This window comes from Doryrhamphus excisus, linkage group LG1 (assembly GCF_037039965.1).
Source record: "Doryrhamphus excisus strain RoL-2023G ecotype Guam linkage group LG1, RoL_Dexc_Guam_v1.1, whole genome shotgun sequence".
NCBI lineage: Eukaryota > Metazoa > Chordata > Actinopteri > Syngnathiformes > Syngnathidae > Doryrhamphus > Doryrhamphus excisus.
Genome location: NC_136357.1, coordinates 28194550 through 28220684, shown reverse-complemented (window position 1 = coordinate 28220684; position 26135 = coordinate 28194550). Strand labels below are relative to the sequence as shown.

The 26135-nt window shown below is 38.3% G+C and overlaps 1 protein-coding gene across 1 annotated transcript in view; it reads right to left on the bottom strand.

Annotated features, from left to right (window-relative positions):
- The window catches only part of samd4a (sterile alpha motif domain containing 4A), a 35352-nt gene extending 12174 nt beyond the window's left edge, over window positions 1-23178 (bottom strand). The window contains exons 1-7 of the mRNA XM_078793164.1: window positions 23014-23178; window positions 21627-22136; window positions 7232-7825; window positions 3583-3864; window positions 2372-2481; window positions 1245-1331; window positions 30-264 (exon numbers count right to left, since the gene is read on the bottom strand). Of these exons, the coding sequence (XP_078649290.1) occupies window positions 30-264; window positions 1245-1331; window positions 2372-2481; window positions 3583-3864; window positions 7232-7825; window positions 21627-21822 (1504 nt within the window). The 5' untranslated portion in view covers window positions 21823-22136; window positions 23014-23178. The remainder of the gene's footprint in view (window positions 1-29; window positions 265-1244; window positions 1332-2371; window positions 2482-3582; window positions 3865-7231; window positions 7826-21626; window positions 22137-23013) is intronic.
- Between the last annotated feature and the right edge of the window lie 2957 nt (window positions 23179-26135).

Sequence of the window (26135 nt, the reverse complement as noted above, 5' to 3'; positions counted from 1 at the left end):
GAACCGAACGTTAGCGCTATCAAGCTCACCTTTGCCCATGACACGAATAAACTGGCTGGGTAGATCCCCGTCCGCAATCACGCTTGAGCTCGCCTCCGCTTCCCCGCCTCCTCCAGCGAGGTGGGATCCAGGAGCGGAGCTTTTGGTTTCCGGGGGGCGCTGTAAGGGCGTGTCCTCGCCACCGCCGAAAGCCCTGATTGGCGTTATGATGATATTGTGGAGTTCTTGCAGCGGTACACGCAGATTACCGCCTTCTAATACATCCTGGGGGGGGGGTGGAAGGACCCAAGGGAGAGACAAATGGGGAAAAAAGTGAGGTGGCGAACTATACCAACTATACCAAACACAAAGTATCTTATTTGTTATAGTTACTATGGAAACTTATGTTAAAATGGCGAAAATATTAAGCTTGAATTTAGCTTTACAAAAAAAAAAATCCATGCTCTGTTTCCCCTAAACTGAGGGTTGCAGCCTTTTTTTAAATTGAAAACTATTTTTATAAAGGCAAAAATTGAAAAATCGACAATAGTAGTCAAAATATTAAGAGAAATAATTATGTAAAATTATTATCTACTTTATTTTTACGAGAATAAGGTAATATGAGCAAAAAATACTGTCATTTTAGTCGTAAAATTGTAATTTTTGGAAAGTTTAGTTATGGAAAAAGTTGTAATGCTATGAAAATAAAAGCAAAAATTGAAAAATTGACAATAGTAGTCAAAATATCAAGAGAAATAATTATGTAAAATTATTATCTACTTTATTTTTACAAGAATAAGGTAATATGAGCAAAAAATACTGTCATTTTAGTAGTAAAATTTAAATTTTTGGAAAGTTAAGTTATGGAAAAAGTTATAATGCTATGAGAATAAAGGCAAAATATTAAGACAAACTGTCATTTCAGTCGCATAGAAATTCAGTATAAAATATGTTTATTTTTTTAATTGAAAACTATTTTTATAAAGGCAAAATTTTAAATATCGACAATAGTAGTCAAAATATTAAGAGAAATACATTATTATTATACATTATTATTAAGTTGTAATACAATGAGAAACAAACGGAACAAAATAGGTCTATTTAATAAAAATAAGTCTAAATAATCAAATTTTAAAAAAGAACTTGGTTGGGGGGAAAGTTATATTCTGCAAATAAATTAAAAAATATTGGAATATAAAATATATAAATAAAAAATATATAAAATATGGGAATAAAGAAACAGAGAAAAATATCTCCTGACTGACCTTTTCTAGACTGCGAAGCAAGTTTTGTCTCTCTTTGAGCTTTTGAATGCTGATAACAATCTTGTGTCTTGCTCCTTTGGTGACTTTCTGTAGAAATACAACATATACACAGTACATAATATGTGTACATACACTGGAGTATAAGTCGCATTTTTTGCGGGTAATTTATTTTAATAAAATAATATAGAACAGGCTGAATAGGTGTAAGATATGCTAACACAATGGTTATTCAGCTACACGCAAAAAATAAACATGAACAGAAAAGGTGTCCAGTGTTTATGTAACATAAACAGTTTTTTTTTTTGCAAAAACAGCCAACCTATGAAAAAAAAGTGCGACTTATAGTCCGGAAAATACGGTATATATTCAAAACAATGAAACTTATACTCATTTACAACCCGCAAGGCATGCTAGGAAGCTCACATGCTCACTTCCAACAGGAGGTTCCAACCCCCACAAATGGCAGAAAAAAAACAAACTATAGGCGCACCCATAAAAACTTTTTCGGTCCGTAGCTTGTTTTTTATTGGCCCTCGGCGTGAAGAAATTGTAATAATAAATTGTATTATTAATTAGAAATCACACTATTTTTGCTTTATCACATATAACACAGGGGGCTGCACGGCGGTCTAGTGGTTAGCAACCTTGGCCAAAAAAAAAAAAAAAAATCGGATTAAATAGCCTAAAAGCTAAAGATACTACCATTGTAATTTTAACTAGTGGAACCTTGGTTAGCAATCAATCTGTTCCAAAAAGGTCCGTCTCTAACCGAAACGTACTCTAACCAAAAAATAATTTCCCAAAAGAAATAATGTCAATCCAATCAAATAATTTTTTTTTATCACAAAACCTCTCTGTTAGCAGCTTGCTAATACATAGAAACGGAATAGCTGTCGCTTGTCTATGATGTCATCAGTGGTTGACTCTGTAGTTCTTTGCCAATACTGTTTCACCACAGCGTGAAAACATGTTTTCATAGTTTTACAAATATAGTTTTACATGCACAAAATAATGTTATATTGTATAAATGCATATAAATGATGAATGAACATGAAGGTGACTATTAAGTTCCCACAACATCAGCAAACCGGTCTCGGGGGCGTCGACTTAAACGGATTCTACTGTACCTGTGCTTCAAGTTGTTCTTCCGTAAGTGACATCATTTCATCATAGGTCATGGTGGAAAACAGCGCCGCGTATTTATGGAGACGGAGACCCTTCAGCCATGAAGGAACATCTACGACAGACAGACAAATTTCATGCCATCAAAAAGTGGAATAATAAATGTTAAAGAACTATTTATTTCCGTGACTGGACAGTCCACGACAACGGTGATATGACTTTCATATTTCATCATAATATATTGTTTGTATATTGGGAATAACAAATATGCTTGGAGAAGTGAACCACGGTGTCCCACAGGGATCAATTCTTTGACCAGTACAGTTCAGTATTTACACAAACTTCCATTGTTATGCTATCCAATCACAGTTAAAGGTTTAATTTAAACCCCAACTAGCTTGCAGAAAAGTGATTTTTCGGGGGGGGGGGGGGGGCAATTTTAAAGTTTAGTCCGACTTGCCTGATTCAGTGTTGACTTTGTGTTCAATGTATACAATCTGTTAATCTCTCGTTTATCACTGTTATATTTCCAGATCCGACAGTGATAAGTGAATTTCCAAAATAAATGAAACATTTTCGCAGTTAGAACACAGAAAACCTGTTTACGACCTTCTAAATATGGTAGCCCCCTTAGCCATGCAATAACACAATGTTGACTTTGTGTTCAATGTAAACAATCTGTTAATCTCTCGTTTATCACTGTTATATTTCCAGATCCGACAGTGATAAGTGAATTTCCAAAATAAATGAAACATTTTCGAAGTTAGAGTACAGAAAACCTGTTTACGACCTTCTAAATATGGTAGCCCCCTTAGCCATGCAATAACATAATGTTGACTTTGTGTTCAATGTAAACAATCTGTTAATCTCTCGTTTATCGCTGTTATATTTCCAGATCCGACCGTGATAAGTGAATTTCCAAAATAAATGAAACATTTTCGAAGTTAGAGTACAGATAACATTTAAGATATACTAAACCGCAATACCGTACTGCAAGCTATAGCATCAGCCTCTGTACTCGAAAACTGAAGTTATTCTTGGAGAAGTGAACCATGGTGTCCCGCAGGGATCAATTCTTTGACCAGTACAGTTCAGTATTTACACAAACTTCCCTTGTTATGCTATCCAATCTTCTGGCTTGATATCCAAATATACCAAACACTGGATGACTTATAGAAATACAAATAAGAGTACTAAATACTGCAGTACTACTCACCCCTCATGCCGCTACCCTCCTCATGGAAGGAACTGCGATGCAGACCTGAGCCGCCTCCTAAACTGGCCTCTTCCAGATGCTCACTTCCTCCGCTGCCTGAGGATGCGATGCTGCTTTGAGGGGATAGGGGTGCGTGATCGGGGGCCGGGCCCCTGCTACTACGTAGATCTTCCTGGGACAACCAGACAGGACCCATGGGATGGTTGCTGGGTCCGCTCATTGGGGGTGTGAGAGACACCGAGCGCTTCAGAGGACTGTGCTGCTGATTGCTGCTTGTTAGTACTGTCAATCACAAAACAAGATGGTTTTAAGACCCTTCTGGTCTTCCCAGGATAAAACAGGCATTCCCAATGCAAACTTAAAAGGTTAGCAGTTTCCAATCAGTCGCCAATTAACCTAGCATGTTTTTGGAATGTGGGAGGAAACCGGAGTACCCGGAGAAAACCCACGCATGCATGGTGGAGAACATACAAACTCCATACAGAGATGGCCGAGGGTGGAATTGAACCCGGGTCTCCTAGCTGTGAGTTCTGTGCGCTAACCACATGACCGCTTGTGCAGCCCGTAAAGAAAATGGATGTCTGATTAGCCTGCTTACAGATTTATTTAAGCTTACCAATCTGTTATCAGCCCCCAGTCAGTCGCCAATTAACCTAGCATGTTTTTGGAATGTGGGAGGAAACCGGAGTACCCGGGAAAAAAACCCACACATGCACGGGGAGAACATACAAACTCCATACAGAGATGGCCGAGGGGGGAATTGAACCCGGGTCGCCTAGCTGTGAGGTCTGTGCGCTAACCACATGACCGCTTGTGCAGCCCGTAAAGAAAATGGATGTCTGATTAGCCTGCTTACAGATTTATTTAAGCTTACCAATCTGTTATCAGCCCCAATCAGTCGCCAATTGACCTAGCATGTTTTTGGAATGTGCGAGGAAACCGGAGAAAACCCACGCATACACGGGGAGAACATACAAACTCCATACAGAGATGGCCGAGGGTGGACTCGAACCCGGGTCGCCTAGCTGTGAGTTCTGTGCGCTAACCACGACCGCTTGTGCAGCCTGTAAAGAAAATGGATGTCTGATTAGCCTGCTTACAGATTTATTTAAGCTTACCAATCGGTTATCAGCCCCAATCCGTCGCCAATTAAAATAAACTAGCATGTTTTTGGAATGTGGGAGGAAACCGGAGTACCCGGGAGAACATGCAAACTCCACACAGAGACGGTTAGAGAGTGGAATTGAACCCTTGTCTCCTAGCTGCGCGCTAACCACTTGACCGCCGTGCAGCCTGAAAACTGAAGTTATTCTTCAGAACGATAGAAGTGCTGTAAACCGGTTTGTGTTGCTCTGTTTTCTAATCCTATATGTGGTCCTCTTACCGTCGGGTCTATGTATAGGACTTCATGGACCCCGTTTAAAATAGGTGCCCAGCTAACATTACATGTTCCATTCCCTAAATATTAGCCATTTACCCGAAATACAGTCTCCCACAAAGGCCGCCTTACAAGGGAAAGGATGTATGGCATGCTCCGCTGTGGCTTGGGCTCCAGCTCAAACTGTGAGCGGGGGGTGGGGGGGGGGGTCAAGCGGATGGTCCCATCAATAGCACACTCGGTGATGTGATAGGAAAAATAATATTCCGGTAAGAACGATCACAACCGCATGAACACAGCTGGAGCTTAAGACTCGCTTTGTTACTTATTTAGCACCGTGAGGACGGTTCAATGAAATGAATCACATGACTTTGGAATGGACGCCAACGGGATGGATTACACGCTCGATCGTCATACTTGCGTACCGGGAGATTCTCCACGTTTTATTCTGGTTTTTCAAGTAAGGGGTTGTCTTTGACCAAGTACTGGTTTCCTGTTTGCAAAGATAACACCGGTTCACGGAGATCTTAGGTCTGAAGCTCCAAGCGGTCCAACGTTTCTCGGTGCTGCTAGCATAGTTTGAAATATGTCTTTATTTATAAACCTCAGCTGTTTCTTTCATGTACCAAAAAAAAAACAGAGCCCTTGCATTCTTGTCTGGAAATACCCTGCTCTGACCCGAGTTCCGTTCGGTTTCAGCAGGCCCCCCCCCCAGAAAAAACAATTATTAATCCCAAAGTCAGATGTGAAAATTATGTTTGAATGATTGTCCAATTATTATTATTTAATGTTTTTTTTTAGGGCTGCACAGTGGTCGAGTGGTTAGTGCGCAGACCTCGCAGCTAGGAGACCAGGGTTCAATCCCACCCTCGGCCATCTCTGTGTGGAGTTTACATGTTCTCCACGTGCATGCTCCCCCATTCCAAAAACATGCTAGGTTAATTAGCGACTCCAAATTGTCCATAGGTATGAATGTGAGTGTGAATGGTTGTTTGTCTATATGTGCCCTGTGATTGGCTGGCCACCAGTCCAGGGTGTACACCCCCTACAGTCGTCCCTTTACATTGTCTATGACGATCACTGCATGACATGAGATCGAGTGCAAAAGGTTATCCTCTCGTTTAGTGTGGAAGTGGTAATTTTTTTTGCTTCTTTGTCCCTCGACCTCACTTCAAAAGCAAAATGAATACTATGGAGTAGCGTAGTCAAAGTCCTGACCTATGTCAGAAAAAAAATCACCTAAATAAAAGTTTAGAGTGGTTAGAACGCAGGCCTCACAGCAAGGAGACCCGAGTTCAATTCCACCTTCGACCGTCTCTGTGTGGAGTTTGCATGTTCTCCCCGTTCAGGTGTGGGTTTTCTCCGGGTACTCCGGTTTCCTCCCACATTCCAAAAACATGCTAGGTTAATTAGCGACTCCAAATTGTCCATAGGTATGAATGTGAGTGTGAATGGTTGTTTGTCTATATGTGCCCTGTGATTGGCTGGCCACCAGTCCAGGGTGTACACCCCCTACAGTCGTCCCTTTACATTGTCTATGACGATCACTGCATGACATGAGATCGAGTGCAAAAGGTTATCCTCTCGTTTAGTGTGGAAGTGGTAATTTTTTTTGCTTCTTTGTCCCTCGACCTCACTTCAAAAGCAAAATGAATACTATGGAGTAGCGTAGTCAAAGTCCTGACCTATGTCAGAAAAAAAATCACCTAAATAAAAGTTTAGAGTGGTTAGAACGCAGGCCTCACAGCAAGGAGACCCGAGTTCAATTCCACCTTCGACCGTCTCTGTGTGGAGTTTGCATGTTCTCCCCGTTCAGGTGTGGGTTTTCTCCGGGTACTCCGGTTTCCTCCCACATTCCAAAAACATGCTAGGTTAATTAGCGACTCCAAATTGTCCATAAGGTATGAATGTGAGTGTGAATGGTTGTTTGTCTATATGTGCCCTGTGATTGGCTGGCCACCAGTCCCGGAACCCTCATGAGGATAAGCGGTAGAAAATGAATGAATGCATTATAGCAGTCAACAATGTAGAGACCGACCAAACCAGCAACCTAACCTCAGAGTTGGCCGGCTTTTAGCCTCCAACAAGGAAAAGTCCAAGAACAGGTTGCACGAAGGACAAATCCGTCACTTCAGGCACTATAATTATAGCTTGAGAACAAAGCCAAGTTGTTCATGTAGCAGACTTGCTATGCAGTTCTTGATCCATATTAGGGTCACAAGCAGGATCATAGCGGTCCTAGCGATAGCCTGGAGAGCAGAAGCCACTTACTTGCGTTGCTACTTCCACCAGTTCCAACTGTGTTGATGGTTGCTGGTACTGAGGATGACGGGTAAAGAGGAAGGTGTCCATTCTCGTACGCCTGCTGCTGCCAGCTGCCGCCCAATCCCGAATCCCTGGAGCTCTGCCACCCGTTCAGGCGATCGTCTGACCCGTAGCGCTGGTGATGGTGGTGCGAGGAGTACAGGTTACCCGAAGAAGAGCTGTTGGTGGAGGATCCCGATGACGTGAGCGTGGATGGCGGAGTGGACTGGCGATGATGATGATGATGATGTGGCCCGGTAGGAGATGGCCTTTCCAGCGAGTCTCCCCTGGCGGCCGCCCTCTCCTCCAGGTGGTTTAGCCACAGGGCCAATGCGGCACGGTCTTCCAGGGAGGTGGCAGGATGGATGAGGGCGTAGGATAAGAGCTGGCGGGACTCTTCCAGGTGGCGGCCATGCTCAATCGTGTGAGCAAGGATGCGCGGTAGCAGGCGCATGTACTCGCCCTTGGCTTCGACGTTGCCTGGTTTGAGGAGCGGCAAATGGGTGAGGACGAGCGAGATGACATGTTCCTTTGTCTCGCCTTGCCACTGGCTGATAACCTCTGGAAGAACAAACGAGGAAAAGGAAGATTGTCATTCATTCCTTAATTAATGTACTCACTTGAGAGGCGGGGTACGCCCTGGACTGGTGGCCAGCCAATCACAGGGCTCATATAGACAAACAACCATTCACACTCACATTCATACCTATGGACAATTTGGAGTCGCTAATTAACCTAGCATGTTTTTGAAACGTGGGAGGAAACCGGAGTACCCGGAGAAAACCCACACATGAACGGGGAGAACATGCAAACTCCACACAGAGACGGTCGAAGGTGGAATTGAACTCGGGTCTCCTTGCTGTGAGGCCTGCGTGCTAACCACTCGACCGCCATGAAGCCGTAAACTTTTATTTAGGTGATTTTTTTTCTGACATAGGTCAGGACTTTGACTACGCTACTCCGTAGTATTCATTTTGCTTTTCAAATGAAGTGAGGTCGAGGGACAAAGAAGCAAAATAATTACCACTTCCACACTAAACGAGAGGATAACCTTTTGCACTCAATCTCATGTCATGCAGTGATCGTCATAGACAATGTAAAGGGACGACTGTAGGGGGGGGGGTACACCCTGGACTGGTGGCCAGCCAATCACAGGGCACATATAGACAAACAACCATTCACACTCACATTCATACCTATGGACAATTTGGAGTCGCTAATTAACCTAGCATGTTTTTTGGAATGTGGGAGGAAACCGGAGTACCCGGAGAAAACCCACACATGCACGGGGAGAACATGCAAACTCCACACAGAAATGGCGGAATTGAACTCGGGTCTCCTTGCTGCGAGGCCTGCGCGCTAACCACTCAACCACCGTGCAGCCATGTTCCAATCGTCATTCATTCATTCATTTTGTACCGCTTTTTCCTCACGAGGGTCGCGGGGGTGCTGGAGCCTATCCCAGCTGTCTTCGGGCGAGCCAGCCAATCACAGGGCACATATAGACAAACAACCATTCACACTCACATTCATACCTATGGACAATTTGGAGTCGCTAATTAACCTAGCATGTTTTTCGAACGTGGGAGGAAAACGGAGTACCCGGAGAAAACCCACGCATGCACGGGGAGAACACGCGGCCCGCGGGCCAAATGTGGCCCGCAGGACACTAGTTTGAGGCCCTCCCACCTTGATATGAAAGTTTAATGTTTGATATGGATGCTGTATGGTATCATGTACCCAGAAAAAATTATTACGTTTGATTAATGTTCATGTTAAAGGTTAAATAACTGTTAATAGTTATCCTCTCTATCTATGTGGAAGTGGTAAGTTTTTGGCCATTTAAGTTGAAAGGAAATAACTTGAAGACTACCGTTTAGGTGGCTAGCTCTCTAGTTTGCGAGTTAGCATGCGTCTCAAGACCCTGCAGTTGCGCAATATGTTGTAAATAAAAAGAGTATAAATGTGACTATAGTCGTGTTTTGTCATGTCTACAGGGCTCTAATAATGTCACCCAGACCCGAGCTCCAGTGGCCCCCAAGACCAGAATGATGTCGTCTCTATGTTTGACGTATGAGGTCAAACTACAAAATACACCTGCTACCATGTCCAAAGATATCATGGTGTACTTTGTGGGGGGGGGGGGGTCAGGTTTACAAAAAGTTGAGGTGAAACTTAGGACATTTAACCAAAGCAGTAGTCGTGGTAGTATTAGTAGTAACTGTAATAGTAGAAATAGTCAAAACTGAGGTTCTGACTTCAGCAGTCGAGTATTTTGAACTGCGTTAGCTGCCCCCCCCCCCCACCCCCCGCCCCGCCAAGCCTTACAAAACATTACTCACCCATTTTACAAGAAAAAGATTTCCATGGAAAGTCATGCATAAAATATAACAAAAACCAACTACATTTTTTTTTATGAATTACAGTCATAAGATGAACACTAGATATTATTTGTGTATTTGACTTTCATTGTCTCTTTAAAAAAAAGCGGGAATTCCCCAAGATTCCGAGCTTAAGCATACTGTTGGTTCTAAGTTGGAATGGAACAATTGGACCCATTTTGCACAGAACTTGTGGTTTCTTGAAGACCGGTTGGAATGATGGTGGCTAATTTATTTGAGTTATTTGAGGACATGTTGGCACATCTTTGCTTGTTTATGAACGGCATTTATCCGAAGATAAGAGTAGTCCAGTAGTAAGAAAAGTGATTATGATTTCAGTCGAAACATCGAAATGCCGAAAACGGGCCAGTTGCAAAAAAAAAAAAAAAAATCAGAGGATCTCATCCCTTATACCCAGTTGGGCTAGTGTACATTCATCTGTTTGTATGATTAATTAACTAGCAAAATTAACTATCGCATTAATTATATGACGTGCTTACAAACAAAAAAAACGTAAATTCCGGTGTATAAGATTGTGAACCCATGAGCTTATTTTTCGGTGAAGCTAATTCACGGTTAAATTCTAATCTCATGACATTAGCTAGGAGACCCGGGTTCAATTCCACCATCGGCCATATCTGCGTGGAGTTTGTATGTTCTCCCCGTGTGTGCGGGTACTCCGGTTTCCTCCCACATTCCAAAAACATGCTAGGTTTATTGGCGACTGATTGGGGCTGATAACCGATTGGTAAGCTTAAATAAACCGGTAAGCAGGCTAATCGGCCGTCCATTTTCTTTACGGGCTGCATAGCGGGTCATGTGGTTTGCGCACAGGCCTCACAGCTAGGAGACCCGGGTTCAATTCCACTCTCAGCCATCTCTTTGTGGAGTTTGCATGTTCTCCCCGTGCATGTGCGGGTTTTCGCCGGGTACTCCGGTTTCCTCCTACATTCCAAAAACATGCTAGGTTAATTAGCCACAGGTATGAATGTGAGTGTGTATGGTTGTTTGTCTATATGTGCCCTGTGATTGGCTGGCCACCAGTCTTGGGTGTACCCCGCCTGTCGCCCGAATACAGCTGGGATAGGCTCCAGCAACCCCCACAACCCTTGTGAGGATAATAAGAATAATAATCATAATGATTATTATATAACTATATACTTATATTATAATACATTATGATAATAATGATAACAATAATAATATTACAATGATAATAATAACAGGGGAAAACAAGACTGTGGCATGAACATGATTATAGCTTGCAAAAAGGGGTAGGCATTTATAAGCTTTTGCTTCAGCCTACTCCTTTTCAGATAGTTGAATACAAATGGAAATAATGGAAAGTTATATTTTCATTGATGTACTGTAATGTTTCATATATTTGCCCAAATAAAATTTAAAAATTAAAAAAAAAAACATCTTCCTTGAGAATTTTGTAGCAATGTGTGCAGAGGCTAAAAATGTTAGCTAAACGACAAAATTGGCTAATGATGTATTATATCAATAAATGTAAGGATATTTGCATTTAATTAACAGACATTTTAATTACTGTGATAAAAATAGACACTCTATGCTGGTAAAATAAGTGTTAATGGTTAAATATTTTAGGAAAATATAATATAAATAATATAATAAGATTATGATAAGATTTTAGATTTTCTAGGGCCGCGAATGTCAGTCTTGGATGTCAGCGTGTAACAAGTCACTTTGTGTGTGTGGCCTGTAAACCTCTGTCCTGTGATTCTCCTGTTAGCAAAACAAACATGCAACCGGCTCGCTAAGTCCCCAGTGCTGGCATCTCTCTGTAGCCATTGTTGATTCAACACCACATCCGACATCCATGGCTCCCTTTTTCCAGCCAACAAGAGACCAGAGGCTTCATTTAGGACAAAGTCACTTGCAAGTTGAATATGTACTTTCTCAAACGTCGCAGTGAGTAAAAGATCCTGGAATACTCTTTTTAAAATAAACACTTTACGACTGGAGAGTCAATGAATTCCAAAAATACAACAGTGGGTAAGCAGAAAATTAGATGGGATAGTGGCAAGGGTGAATTTAGGAGAATGGGCGTGTGTGTGTGGGGGGGGTGTACAAGAGTGGGAGGATGTACTGTATGAAGGAAAAGTTCCCGCTGATGCTTTCTGAGCGGATTCTCCAGCTCAGCAGTTGGGAATGTGCTGGCATACTACGCAACCTGCTGCTGAAGAATGCTGTGATTCCTAATGGACCCACAGCTGAACTCGCTCCAACGCACGCACGTACACAATGACTTGAGGAAAGAAAAAAAAAAAGAAGTCATTCAACAAGAGTTCAGATAGGCCTGAACGCTACATACCAAACATGCACTTAAACACATCGATCTCAAGGAATTAAATATATATATATGGTTTTATTTCATTTGAACATGCATCAGATTGCAATTGAACGCATCACATAATCAGTTCCAGTTCCACATGTCCGAAAGGAGTAGGAAGAAGCAAAGCTTATTAAATACTACACCTCCATCTGGTACTTTTACAATCAGTAACTGTTACATTTGATCACTTCCTGCTTTCCTAATATAGTTTAAGTTTTGTTTTTTTTGTCAATTTTTTATTTTTTTCCCAATTTTTATTTAAATAATAATTACATTTTATATAATAATATATTATATAATATTAATATATAAATATAATTTAAAAAAAAATAATAAATATTTTTTTATTATTTGGTACTTTTACAATCAGTAACTGTTACATTTGATCACTTCCTGCTTTCCTAATATAGTTTAAGTTTTGTTTTTTTTTGTCAATTTTGATTTTTTCCCTAATTTTAATTTAAATAATATAATAAAATGTAATATAATAATATATTATATAATATTAATATATAAATATAATTTAAAACATTTTTTAATAAATATTTTTTTTATTATTTGGTACTTTCGGGCGAGAGGCGGGGTACACCCCGGACAGCTGGGATAGGCTCCAGCACCCCCGCGACCCTCGTGAGGATAAGCGGTAAAAAATGAATGAATGAATGAATTTGGTACTTTTACAATCAGTAACTGTTACATTTGATCACTTCCTGCTTTCCTAATATAGTTTAAGTTTTGTTTTTTTTTTGTCAATTTTGATTTTTTTCCTAATTTTTATTTAAATAATAATTACATTTAATATAATATATTATATAATATTAATATATAAATATAATTATTTTTTTTTCCATTTGGTACTTTTACAATCATTAACTGTTACATTTGTTCACTTCCTGCTTTCCAAAAATAGTTTAAGTTTGTTTTTTTTGTCACGTACCCAAGTACAAGGTGATATACATATACATATATATATATATATATATATATATATATATATATAAGTATATATCAATACTCTCGCTGAGTACCATTTAAAATGAATAGAGTCTTTGGAAATATCTGAGTGTTTATCACTGTAAGTGAGGACAAGGACCATCGCTGGATTTGACCGATACCCACTCTATAAATCTATAAATGTTGTTGTCTTTTCCCAGCAGGAAGGACACCAGTATTCAACATGTCCAAAAAAATGGTCAATTGTGCCTCCAGTGTATGTCCTCAGGACTGTGTCCATATGTGGTTCTATACCTTAAACCATCGTAGGAAGCACCTGTCTGTGACAACATATTTGTCTTTCCTCTCTACAGGAAAAGGAAAAACATCATCACGGGCTACTGTTCATGCCGGCATCCTGTTGGAATGACGAGAACACTGCAGTACTACACACAGGACACACTTGGAATCCCGGCATCTGACACGGTCAGAGTGTTGGGGGGCTGATAACCGATTGGTAAGCTTAAATAAACTGGTAAGCAGGCTAATCGGCCGTCCATTTTCTTTACGGGCTGCACAGCGGTCATGTGGTTAGCGCACAGGCCTCACAGCTAGGAGACCCGGGTTCAATTCCACTCTCGGCCATCTTTTTGTGGAGTTTGCATGTTCTCCCCGTGCATGCGCGGGTTTTCGCCGGGTACTCCGGTTTCCTCCCACATTCCAAAAAACATGCTAGGTTAATTAGCGACTCCAAATTGTCCATAGGTATGAATGTGAGTGTGAATGGTTGTTTGTCTATATGTGCCCTGTGATTGGCTGGCCACCAGTCCAGGGTGTACCCCGCCTCTCCCCCGAAGACAGCTGGGATAGGTTCCAGCAACCCCCACAATAATAAGAATAATAATCATAATGATTATTATATAACTATAAATATAGTTATAATATTATAATAAATTTTTAATGAATAATAATAATTATTATTATTAATTGAAAAATAAATATAGGTATTATATTTTATAATACATGTTTGAATTAATAATAATAATTATTATTATTAATAAATATTATAAAATCTAATTATAACTATATTAATTATATTAAAAATGTAATAAAATATAATTATAATTAATTATAAAAAATTATAATTATAAAATAATTATTAATAAAAACAATTAATTTTAATTAATAATACTTAACGATTGATAATAATATATAGTCCGGCCGACTGTCAATTGTGCTAAATCAATGCGGCTCGCGAGTCAAAAAGTTAGCCCACCCCTGGGTTAGCCATACAATTATTATATCTAATATTATGGCTAGTACTATGTGTCTGTAACACTTGACAGGGTGCATTTACTATAGATACCGGGCATAAACCTTTCCATTCACATTTCTATTAATCCATTTTCTAATCCACATGTTAAACAGTTGTGCAGTCTGCAGCGTTTGCACATTTTACTTAGTATGAACAGCCCCAAATTTCAACATTAACCTAAAAAAAAAAACCAGCACACTAGGCTACTGTACATTTCCAGCAACTGCCTCACAGTGCAGCATGGAACGGTCTGTGCTCCGATTGGTCTAAATGAGGAAACATCGAACGCTTGTACAGTATGTCTGTCCGGCCTGCTGAGAAAACCAGGACCGACTGGTGATCTTTGACACAGACCGCGAGTCCTCACCTGTTGTCACCCTCTGACAATCCATCACACGACTATGCACACGTTTACTGTACAAGCAATAGAATACTGAGCCATAGCTAGCCGATGTTATTTATGGAAGTACAAGTACAGGTTCGTCAATCAAGCAATCCTCTATATAGATCATAAATGAAATTTTCAAATTTCACACTCACATTCATACCTATGGACAATTTGGAGTGGCTAATTAACCTAGCATGTTTTTTGGAATGTGGGAGGAAACCGGAGAACCCGGAGAAAACCCACGCATGCACGGGGAGAACATGCAAACTCCACACAGAGATGGCCGAGGGTGGAATTGAACTTGGGTCTCCTTGCTGTGAGGCCTGCGTGCTAACCACTCTACAGCCGTGCAGCCGTAAACTTTTATTTAGGTGACTTATTTCCTCCTAACTACGCTACTCCATAGCATTCATTTTGTTTTTCAAATGAAGTGAGGTCGAGGGACTAAGAAGCAAAAAAAATACCACTTCCACACTAAACGAGAGGATAAACTTTTGCATTCGATCTCATGTCATGCAGTGTTCATCATAGCCAATGTAAAAGGACGACTGTAGGGGGGGGGTACACCCTGGCCTGGTCACCAGCCAATCACAGGGCACATATAGACAAACAACCATTCACACTCACATTCATACCTATGGACAATTTTGGAGTCGCTAATTAACCTAGCATGTTTTTGGAATTTGGAATCGAGTACCCGGAGAAAACCCACGCATGCACGGGGAGAACAAACTCTAAAACGCTAACCACTCGACCGCCGTCCGGCCCCCATTCTGGTTCTTGTTTCCCAGAATTCCCAGATTGGTGTCCTATTGCGTTGTTTTGGAGTAGGCCCGTTAGCTTACTGCATCACTACGCCAGAAGTTCACAATTCTTAGCCTTAGCTGCTGCAATAACGATGTAGCTGTAGCTTCCTTTATAAACACATCATTTTTTTAAAAGAACGTTGCGTTTTTTTAGATTTTGATTTATTTAGCGCTAAATAAGTAATAGTCTAAATAAGTGTGTCCTAGTACGTGCATGTTAGCTCCCACATGCTAGTTGTTTTTCTTCTCTGTAGAACATAGAAAAAAAAAAAAAACGGGTGATCATGTTTCACATAAGGATTGTGGATGATGGGCGACATTCCCCCAGAAGTGCAGTTTTCCTTTATGGATGCGGAGTTATAATATGGGATTTTTTTTTTATAAGTGGGAAAATCTTTCTTCCGATGGCTAACCATGTTTATTATTATTATTATTATTTATTTTTGTCCCGTCCAGCAATCGGGGCGGATAGTATTGTTGATCTAAATGCCCTTACATGCTAACTTCCCTGTACTGTAAAAAAATTATTTGCCGTTATTTGATGTTTTTGTTATGCGAATTTGGAGCGGCCGGACCGGAGCAAGAAGAAACCCAGACAAGAAGAAGAAGAGAAACTGGGGTAAAAAAAATAATAATAATAAACTGGTGAATTTTTGTTCCAGATTTAATGAGTATACAGCTGCGGAAAGGGGGGATGAAAGAACGACGGCGAAGTCTACTGCGAAAACCAGGAAGGATCTTCGTTCCCACGACAAAGCTGTGAAGGCAAGTGGCAGTTCCATTTCGACCAAACCACAAATGCGCTGTAGGCTAAAAACACACAAGCAATAACGAAGTTAACAAAACAAAACAACTACGACCAACGAAGACTTAAGAGTTGGTAGACTTTGACAGACTTGACCCTGTTGACCCCGTCGTAAACAGATGACTATTATTTTCCGATATTTACACCTTTCCCATAATCTGTGATCATCTCCGATGCTTCAAATGTTTTTTTCGTCACTTCAGGGAACGCAAGCATACTTTCCCTTCACGCTACACCGCTGACATGAAGGGGCCTTTGGTGTAGAAAGAGGCCTTATTCCATTTTCCCCTCTGGTCGTTTTGGCAGGCTGTCTGTCCCCATTCCTGAGGTTCAGTACGAGTTCACAGAACCAGCCATCAATTTCCAGAAATAACCTGTTTGCTCATGCTTGGGTGCTGTGAAATACTTGGGTGTCCAAAACCGAGTGGAGTTTTATCTCCAAAAAACAAATTGTCAACAAGGAAAACAGCTTGGATTGTCTGGGAGTGTCGTCCCCGTGAAGAATACTGTGATCCCGGAACAAACCTTGAGTATCACGGACGTTAGGGGAGTATCACGATGATAGTTCTCCCATTCAATGAATTACAGTAAAGTCTTGTTATATCGATATCGGTTAAAACGAATTACTACTTATTACGATACTATTTTCATTTCCCGGCAAATTTGTAGTCTTTTATGATATAATTAGTTCCGTTTAGTACGATACCTGGTTATTATGTTAATCCGGTTACTACGATGCCCTTTTCATCTCCCGCCAGCCAATTTGGTCTGCTTATATCGATACAAAAGCAGCTTAAATCAATCTTTGCTTAATGATTTCAATACCAAAAAAAGAACACGGCGAACGGCTAACTTTATTTTTCACACTTCCACCACCAGAGTGCAGCACACACAGCGGAAAAACACCCGTCCCTCGCGCCTAGCCCTCCGGGTGGCAACACCTTCCCTATCGATAGTTCCGGGGTGAATTATGTTCCGGGGTGAATTATGTCCCGGTAACCGGTAATCACTACAGCGTAAGTTTATTTTTATTTACTGTAGTACAAAATGTATTGTTAGTACAAAAGCATGCTAGATACACAATCCATGAACTCAAGGAGAAAATGACATGCCATATCAAAGATCCGCCCACTTTTAATGCAGTTTGGCGCAGGATCGGATATATGGATAGTCCGGTTATATCGATATTTTTTCCCGACTCCCAAGAATATCGATATAACGAGACTTTACTGTACATGCTAACAAGAAAGAAGGTGAAGAATTCCACGTTGGCAAATCAACGGACAGCCGCCCTCTACAAGCGTACCCATGCGTCCTACTGCGACTGGCGCCATGATTCAGTTCAGTTCAGATATTTATGGACCATGCACAATGGAAACAATAAAATGCATACCATACCGAATCATAATACTTGTTAAAAAATATACTATACTAAAGTTTATGCTGGACCTGTCTTTCAGGAAACTATCATTCAATTAAGACCTAAGTTACTCCATTCTCCGGTCATGGATACTGTCCTTACCGATCCAATTTAAATATATAAAAGTCTTATGTTAATAATACACTACGCGAGTCCAACCATGTTCTTAATGTATTTTTTTTTACTATTTTTTTAGCATCCTACTAGCTAACTAAACTAAATAACAACTGGAACCGGACGCCACGCCGCTTTAAAAAATGTTAACACAAAATATGCGTTTGTAGTTTTACATTTCCAACAATGAAAAGGGATGAGGGTTTGCACGGCGGTTGAGTGGTTAGCGCGCAGACCTCACAGACCTAAAACCCACCCCTCGGGCATCTCTGTGTGGAGTTTGCATGTTCTCTACGGGTTTCTACGGGTACTCCGGTTTCCTCCCGCATTCCAAAAACATGCTAGGTTAATTAGCGACTCCAAATTGTCCCATAGGTATGAAAGTGAGTGTGAATGGTTGTTTGTCTTTATGTGCCCTGTGATTGGCTGGCCACCAGTCCAGGGTGTACACCTCCCCTACAGTCGTCCCTTTACAATGGCTATGACGAACACTGCATGACATGAGATCGAGTGCAAAAAGGTTATCCTCTCGTGTAGTGTGGAAGTGGTATTTTTTTTGCTTCTTTGTCCCTCGACCTCACTTCATTTGAAAAACAAAATGAATACTATGGAGTAGCGTAGTCAAAGTCAAAGATGCTCAGCCACCCAAAAAAAAAATAATAATAATTAATAACAACAAACACACTTCCCCCAAACATGTCACTGAAATGGATAATGAAAAAAACCAAACAGTATGCTCCTCTGGTGTCAGTCTTTGGGTCACACAAACAAGGGAGCTTCTCAGTCGCTAAGAAGTAGGCCACTGAGGATTCCATTCATTTGTACGCCGCTTTTCAAAACAGATGCATTTCCCACCCAGCCGGAGACTTCCAGCTGTAATTTAACCCCCAACCAACTCTTACCATTAACTCATTATGCACTGTAATATGTAACGTGAATTCAATAAAATAAAAATTTTTAAAAAAGCTACTGTTTAATCACTGATTGGGAAATATGGGGTAATAACTATAAAAGCAATCTTCACTCGCTAAATGTACTGCAAAAAAAGGTCAGTAAGGATAATTCATAATGCCGCCTACAGAGAACATACTAACTCCTCATTTCAAAAATCATCAATACTTCAACTTGCTGATGTAGTAAAATAAAATAAAACTAACTTTAAAAAAACATTGAAATTTAAAAAAAAATGTGAAAAATTTAAGTTGAAATTTAAAAATAACAGCAGTATTTTTTTTAAATAAAGTCAACATTTTAAGCCAAAAAAGTCATCTTCTAATTCAGAAAAAAAGTCCTAATTTTACAATAATACACTCATCATATGATGATGAAAAATGATGTCATTTCTGTTGTATAAAATAGAAATACCGTATAAAAATAATATTTTTGAAAAGCTGTAACATGACAGATATATACTGTAATATTACGGAAATAAAATCAATATTAATATAATAATAATATAATAATATTATGGTAATAATGTAGTAATTATACAAAAATAAAATTTATGAAGATTATTTAAGAAAAAAGTAGAGAAAAAAAAATTAAACTATATTAGGAAAGCAGGAAGTGAACAAATGTAAAAGTTACTGATTGCAAAAGTACCAGATGGAGGGATAGGATTTAATAAGCTTTGCTTCTTCCTACTCCTTTTGGACATGTGGAACTGTGAACCGATTATGCGATGCGTTCAATTGTAATCTGACGCATGTTCAAATGAAATAAAACCATTACCATTAATTGATCAATGCCAACAAGCCTCGGCTTACTGTTGCTTGAATAAAGTCACAGTGACTTCAAGAACAGTACCGGTCAGTAAACATAATATTAATAATAATAACATATCAGGCAACATTAAAAGTAAAAAAAAAGGAGTTACCACAACATACCAGAGAGCTTACATAAGCGGACAGTGTACCCGATCAGCATTATTCCCAAATGAAATACTGCACTGAGAGAGTACCGGTACCGTGACCATTCCGGCAATTTGAGGTCTGCGCTGATTTCGTTCTCGGTTCCCCCCCCCCCACCTCGACCCTGACTAAGCATTCTTGAGCGAGCTAGTAAACCCCGCAATTACTCTTGATGATCAGTGTGTGAATCTTACGAGAGCGGTCATTAACATTGAATGCACCGCAGCTCAGGGCTTTTGAAGGTTGGGTGTGAATGATGAAACAATGTCAAATAAGATTCAACGTTTCCATGACTACATATTTTGACTTTATTCTCATATAATTAGAGCTAATTTTTCATGTTTCGACTCTATTTCAACTCTATTCTTGGAAATTCTCCTGTTGTAAATATGACATTAATCTCACAATATTTTGACTTTATTCTTTGTTTCTTTTTCTTCTTTTTTTTCCTGTGACATAAAGAAAAAATATACAGTATATTTTTTTACATTATTATTACTATATTTATGTAACATTTATACAATATTTACATTATTATACTTTATATTTCTTTATTTTTTTCCTGTATATTCTTTATATTTCAATATTATGCTACTAAATTGATGTTATTTTTCCTCGTGATCTTACAGCGTTATTCTTATAAAATCACTGCTTTCAACTAATGAAACAATGTCAAATAAGAATCAGTGTTTCCACGACTACATATTTTGACTTTATTCTCATATAATTAGAGCTAATTTTTCATGTTTCAACTCTATTTCAACTCTATTCTTGGAAATTTTCCTGTTGTAAATATGACATTAATACCATAATATTTTGACTTTATTCTTTGTTTCTTTTTCTTCTTGTTTCTCCTGTGATGTAAAAAAAATATACTGCATATTTTTTCTTTATATTATTATTACTATATAATATTTCTATAATATTTATACAATATTTACATTATTATACTTTATATATATTTTTTTCCTGTATATTTTCTTTATATTTCAATATTATGCTACTAAATTTATGTTATTTTTCCTTGTGATCTTGCAGCGTTATTCTTATAAAATCACTGCTCTCAACTCCATTCTTGGAAATTTTTCTGATGTAAATATGACATTAATACCATAATATTTTGACTTTATTCTTTGTTTCTTTTTCTTCTTGTTTCTCCTGTGACGTAAAAAATATTCTGAATATTTTTTCTTTATATTATTATTACTATATTTACACAATATTTACATTATTATACTTTATATTTCTTTATTTTTTTCCTGTATATTTTCTTTATATTTCAATATTATGCTACTAAATTGATGTTATTTTTCCTCGTGATCTTACAGCGTTATTCTTATAAAATCCCTGCTTTCAACTCTATTCTTGGAAATTTCCTGTTGTAAATATGACATTAATACCATAATATTTTGACTTTATTCTTTTTCTTCTTGTTTCTCCTGTGACGTAAAAAAATATACTGTATATTTTTAAAATATAAATATATATATAAATAAAAATAATAAATGATGAATAATAAATAAAAAATAATAGGAAAATAAATAATAAATAATAAATGACAAATAATAAATAAAAAATAATTGGAAAATAAATAATAAATGATAAATAAAAAAAATAATAAATATCAAACAATAAATAAAAACATGAAAAATAAATAAAAAATAAAAAAATTGAAATAAATACTGCATTATTTCTATTCCAGATGGGCATGTAAAGCAATCCATGTGGAATTGACAGATTTCCTGTCATGCATGTACTCTGAACCATTTAACCTCCGTCCCTCGTTAAGGTGGCAGAAGCGAGTGAGTGACAAGTGCCTCCATTAAAAGCACATATACTCTATGTAGGCTAAGATGAGTAGTATCAATAAATGTCGACTTCACCAAAGACATTTCGGATGACTTTAGAGTGCGAGAAGTTAGCCGTCCTACCTGGATTGTTGGCATCCGCCTCCAGAACTTGCAGTTCCGTGCAGTCGGCGAGGGAGTGCTCCAGGCAGAGCTGCAGGAAACGAGCCTGAGTCCGGCTCACCCTTTTCAGCAGAGACAGCAAAGCCACCGTCTGCTCGCATTCGTTCCATCCTTTAAACCAGCCGGCGAGTACGCCCACCTGATCGCGAAACATCATGGCGTTGCGTCGCGTTGCGTGACCTCGCCTGAACTGTCCGCCGACGTTCTGGTTTCAAGCTGGTGTAGGTTCTTCCTGTTACTCAGCGAAGCTGCGGGAGGACATTGCGAGTTTGGACGGCGGTCTTGGTCGTCGCCGAGGGGGGGGGGGGTAATCCTTCAGATTCCGTCGTCCGGCGACGCTCCTCTTTGCTATGATTGACTGTTATTATCGAGCCGTGAGGAAATGACTCACTCACGGTGGAACGATATTTGACGAGTCAGCTTTCCACCTTTGCAGTACGTCTTATCAGTTTCGGGAACCCCTTTGGGGGCCTGCAGAAAGGTATTACACGTTAGTGGACGCCACAGATACATTTTGACACAAAATATTATCCTGTGTCGGTCCCTTTTGCGTCAGTAGAGTGACTGTAATGAAGCATTTATAGGACGCCGACGCCAACGCCGCCGCCGCCGCCAGCGCGTTTAAGCTCATGGTATTCATTCCCGAGACAAAAATAAATTATTTTCACTCCTGGTATCCACCCATTCCTAAAAATACAGCCGTGTGTGTCGGCTACTCCCGGGGGCGCTGCATCCCGGAATGACCTACAGGAAGGGCGCCAGGTTAGCGGGCGACAAACAGCAAGCGTGTGTGTGTGTGTGTGTGTGTGTGTGTGTGTGTAGGGGGTTGGACCAACTTCCGTTCTCTTATTTTTTTTAATGAGCTCGTCTTTTATAAACAAGTACTTTATGAAGTACTGAAAGTAGCAGTTTTTTTTTTTTTTTCAGAGGGGACAGAGCAAAAGTGTGTGTGTGTGGGGGGGGGGTGTCCATAGGCTAAAATGTCTTAGACGCCGTCTAAAACTGTCACTTTGCTTCATCAGCAACACAAGGAGTGACTTGTGTGTGACTCTTAGTGTGTTTGTGTGTGTTTATGTGTCTTTAAAAACAATTTAAAAACAACATATCCGCGGATTTACCGCGTAAAAAGTGTTAGCTAACATGACTTCCATGCTAAAGCAGATAGACCCGAATACATAGCGTTAAACTGCGTCAACAGGTAGCGAACTTAACTCGAATTTAACAAATAAATGAACGAATTAATGAACCCAGAAGCGATAATGGAGGTAAACGGGAACGAAAATAAGACATTGGAAAAATCCGGTTAGAAAATAAAAGCGTATGTAAAATTCGTACGAGGTTTATTTACCTTGTTGCGCATTTTGCATCGCTGGCTTTGTCTCAGGAAGGCAAAAAGGCGGTATCTTTTTTTTTTGTTTTGTTGTTTTTTTTTTGAGGGGGGGAGATGTGCCCCTTCACTCCAGTTCTTTGGGATTCGCCATCTCGACTAACTTTTCCTCCGTCTCTCCCTGCTGCTCTCCGCTGTATAAAAAAAAAGTACTGCAGTCGCTTTCACGCATTATTCCGTAGTAATGTTTGCTTCCGGTTTTCAAAATAACAGCACAGCAACGTAATGGTTCCGCGTTTTGTACAAATAAAACGACACTTTTTCGTTATAATATCTTATCTCAAGTACTTCTACTTTAATTGCGTGTGCTGATATTTGTGTTAATACTGTGTTGCTGTAAAACACAGCCTGGTGACGAGCTTAAAACATTTTATTAAGAATGCATGGATAAACAGTTTCCGGCGACATTTTGGGAAGCTTGATGCAAACGCCCAGCGCAGCCAGTTTCCACATGCTATTCATTAATAGTGGAGCATGACGTCAGCGGGCTTGGCAGCAAGAGGGAGCACCAAAATAGAGAGAGGGAGAAAGAGAGACCCCGAGACAGAAAGGCGGCCAACCACCAAACGACACCAGAAAGAAGGTGGAAGAAAGAAGTATTTAAGTATATAAATAAGTTACTTCATTCGGTACTGATGGTTTCTCTTGGTATCGAAACTGGTATTTTGGTAATTTATTTTATTTTATCTGAAAAAAGTTGCAATTTTATGACAATGAATTCATAGTATGAGGCAAAACATAATTGTTTTTATTTTTATTTGTTTTATTTTATTTTATTTATTTATTTATTTATTTTTAATTTTGTTTATTATTTTTATTTTTTATTTTTTTGATTTTTTGATTTTTTGATTTTTCGATTTTTCAATTTGTATAATTCAAAATTATACAAATGGATCAATTAAAATTAAAGATGAACAAGAAAATGAATACATAAATAATAATAATGAATTAAACTGCAGTAATTTAATGCAAATAAAGCTGAAATATTAAGAGAATAAAGTCATCATTTTTTTGTCATTTATTTCATTTTATCTGAAAAAAGTTGCAATTTTATGCCAATGAATTCATGATATTATGAGGCAAAACATAATTATAAAAATTGTACAAATTGATCAATTAAAATTAAAGATTAACAAGAAAATGAATACATAAATAATAATAATTAATAAAACTGCAGTAATTTCCCAAGAATTATCAGGACAATAAAATCATAATATTATGAGAAAATAAAATAATTTTATGATAATAAAGTCGTAATATTATTAGGAAGAAACATAATTATTAAAAAAACAAATAAATTAAAAATAAAATGATAACTGTTGAAATGAAAATGCAGAAATTTGGGAAAAAGTAGAAAAGTAAAAAAAAAAGTATAATAATAAAATGATAACATTAAGAGGAAAAACATAATTATTAAAGTAAAAAAATATTTTCTTGTTTAATCATATTTTTAGAACATTCCACGGGCCAGTATATAAAAAAAAAAACAACTACAGCCAGGCCACCAATGGCCCCCTGGCCGCATTTTGGAGACGCCTACTGTACTCCTAACACACTGAACTTTTGAATAACTTTGAACGCACCCGATGTCGCTGTGGAAATAAGGTTGCCGATGGAAGCCGACGTGACTACGACCGCAAAATGTCATCAACTATGACATCACGTGAGAAAAGGTCACGATGACATCACACAGGGCCTCACGCTAGCAATTAAGCCTCGCTTTTGCAGTCAAGTTAACGAGTATAAGGATATTAACTGTGCGTTTTTTCTTGTATTTTCAGGTTTAATTCTTTCTTGCAACTGTCATCACTCAAGTAAGTACTACAGTAATATTCTTATATAGTGTACTTATATCACGTATTGACAATGTCACTAAGATTTGTTATGGCAATGGCCCAAACAACTTCAATTTCGGATCAACATTTGCTATAAAAGCGACCACTTCAGAACTCTAACCTGCTCTCTTGAATTGCCACTCTTAAAAACAAACAGAACAGCAAAAATTAATAGTTTTATGAATATGAAGCCAATATATTAAGAGAAAATCTTTTAAAAGTCCTTATGTTATGAGAAATATACCAATAAAGTTTTTGGACAATTAGGATGCAGAAAAAGTTATAATATTATGGGAATAAAGTCAAAATATTATAAAAAATAAAGTCAGGATATTCCAAAAAGAACATTTATAAAAAATATTTGAAATGAAAGGTGAAATATTTGGAAAAATGTAAAGAAAAACAGCAAAAATTCATAAAAAAAAACTGAAGTTGATACTAATAATATACTTTTTAATCCCCAATATATCACAAAGCTGAGATTTTCATTTACAAAATCCTTTTATTTAACTCTATATTATATCTATTTATCAATTATTACCAACGTTACTGCATAAAAAAATAGGATGTGTTGTATATATTTACCAAGTACAAAGTTATGCTTCTTGAAGTAGTTTATTCATTAAAAAAAAATATATATATTTTATAGTACCAAAAAGGCATGAAAAACCAGCTAAAATATTCCCATATTACCACCTACCAATATACCAATAATTAACAAGAGAAAGTGATATTACTAAAAAATAACCGAGCATCTTTTTTTTTTACATATCTGTAGTTGCATATTTAAACCACTAGATGGCAGCAAAGCTATGTAAAAGTAGAGCTTGGTGGACCAAAAAGCCACAGATATTTATATTTATAAATTTATTTATAAATATTTATGTATTTATAAATGTATATTTTTATATTATAAAATTATGTTTATTTTATTATTATTAAATATATTTTTATATTTATAAATGTATATCTATTTATATAATTAGATTTATTTATACACTGAATTTGCTCAATTAACATCAGTTTAGGGCATTTTTTAATGAAATACTAATATACATATATATATCTCAGTTATATATCTTTAATATTGTGATATTAGGTTCCGATGCTTGTTTGCCCGACGGTCCTGTAAGGCAACACGGTGACAGTTGTCGAGTAACTAAACCTCTCCTGAAGACCCGAAAACGCAATCAAGTATTGATGTTTTGAAGGTTCGATGGCCGGGTTTCCCGACGGTCCCGGAAGGCA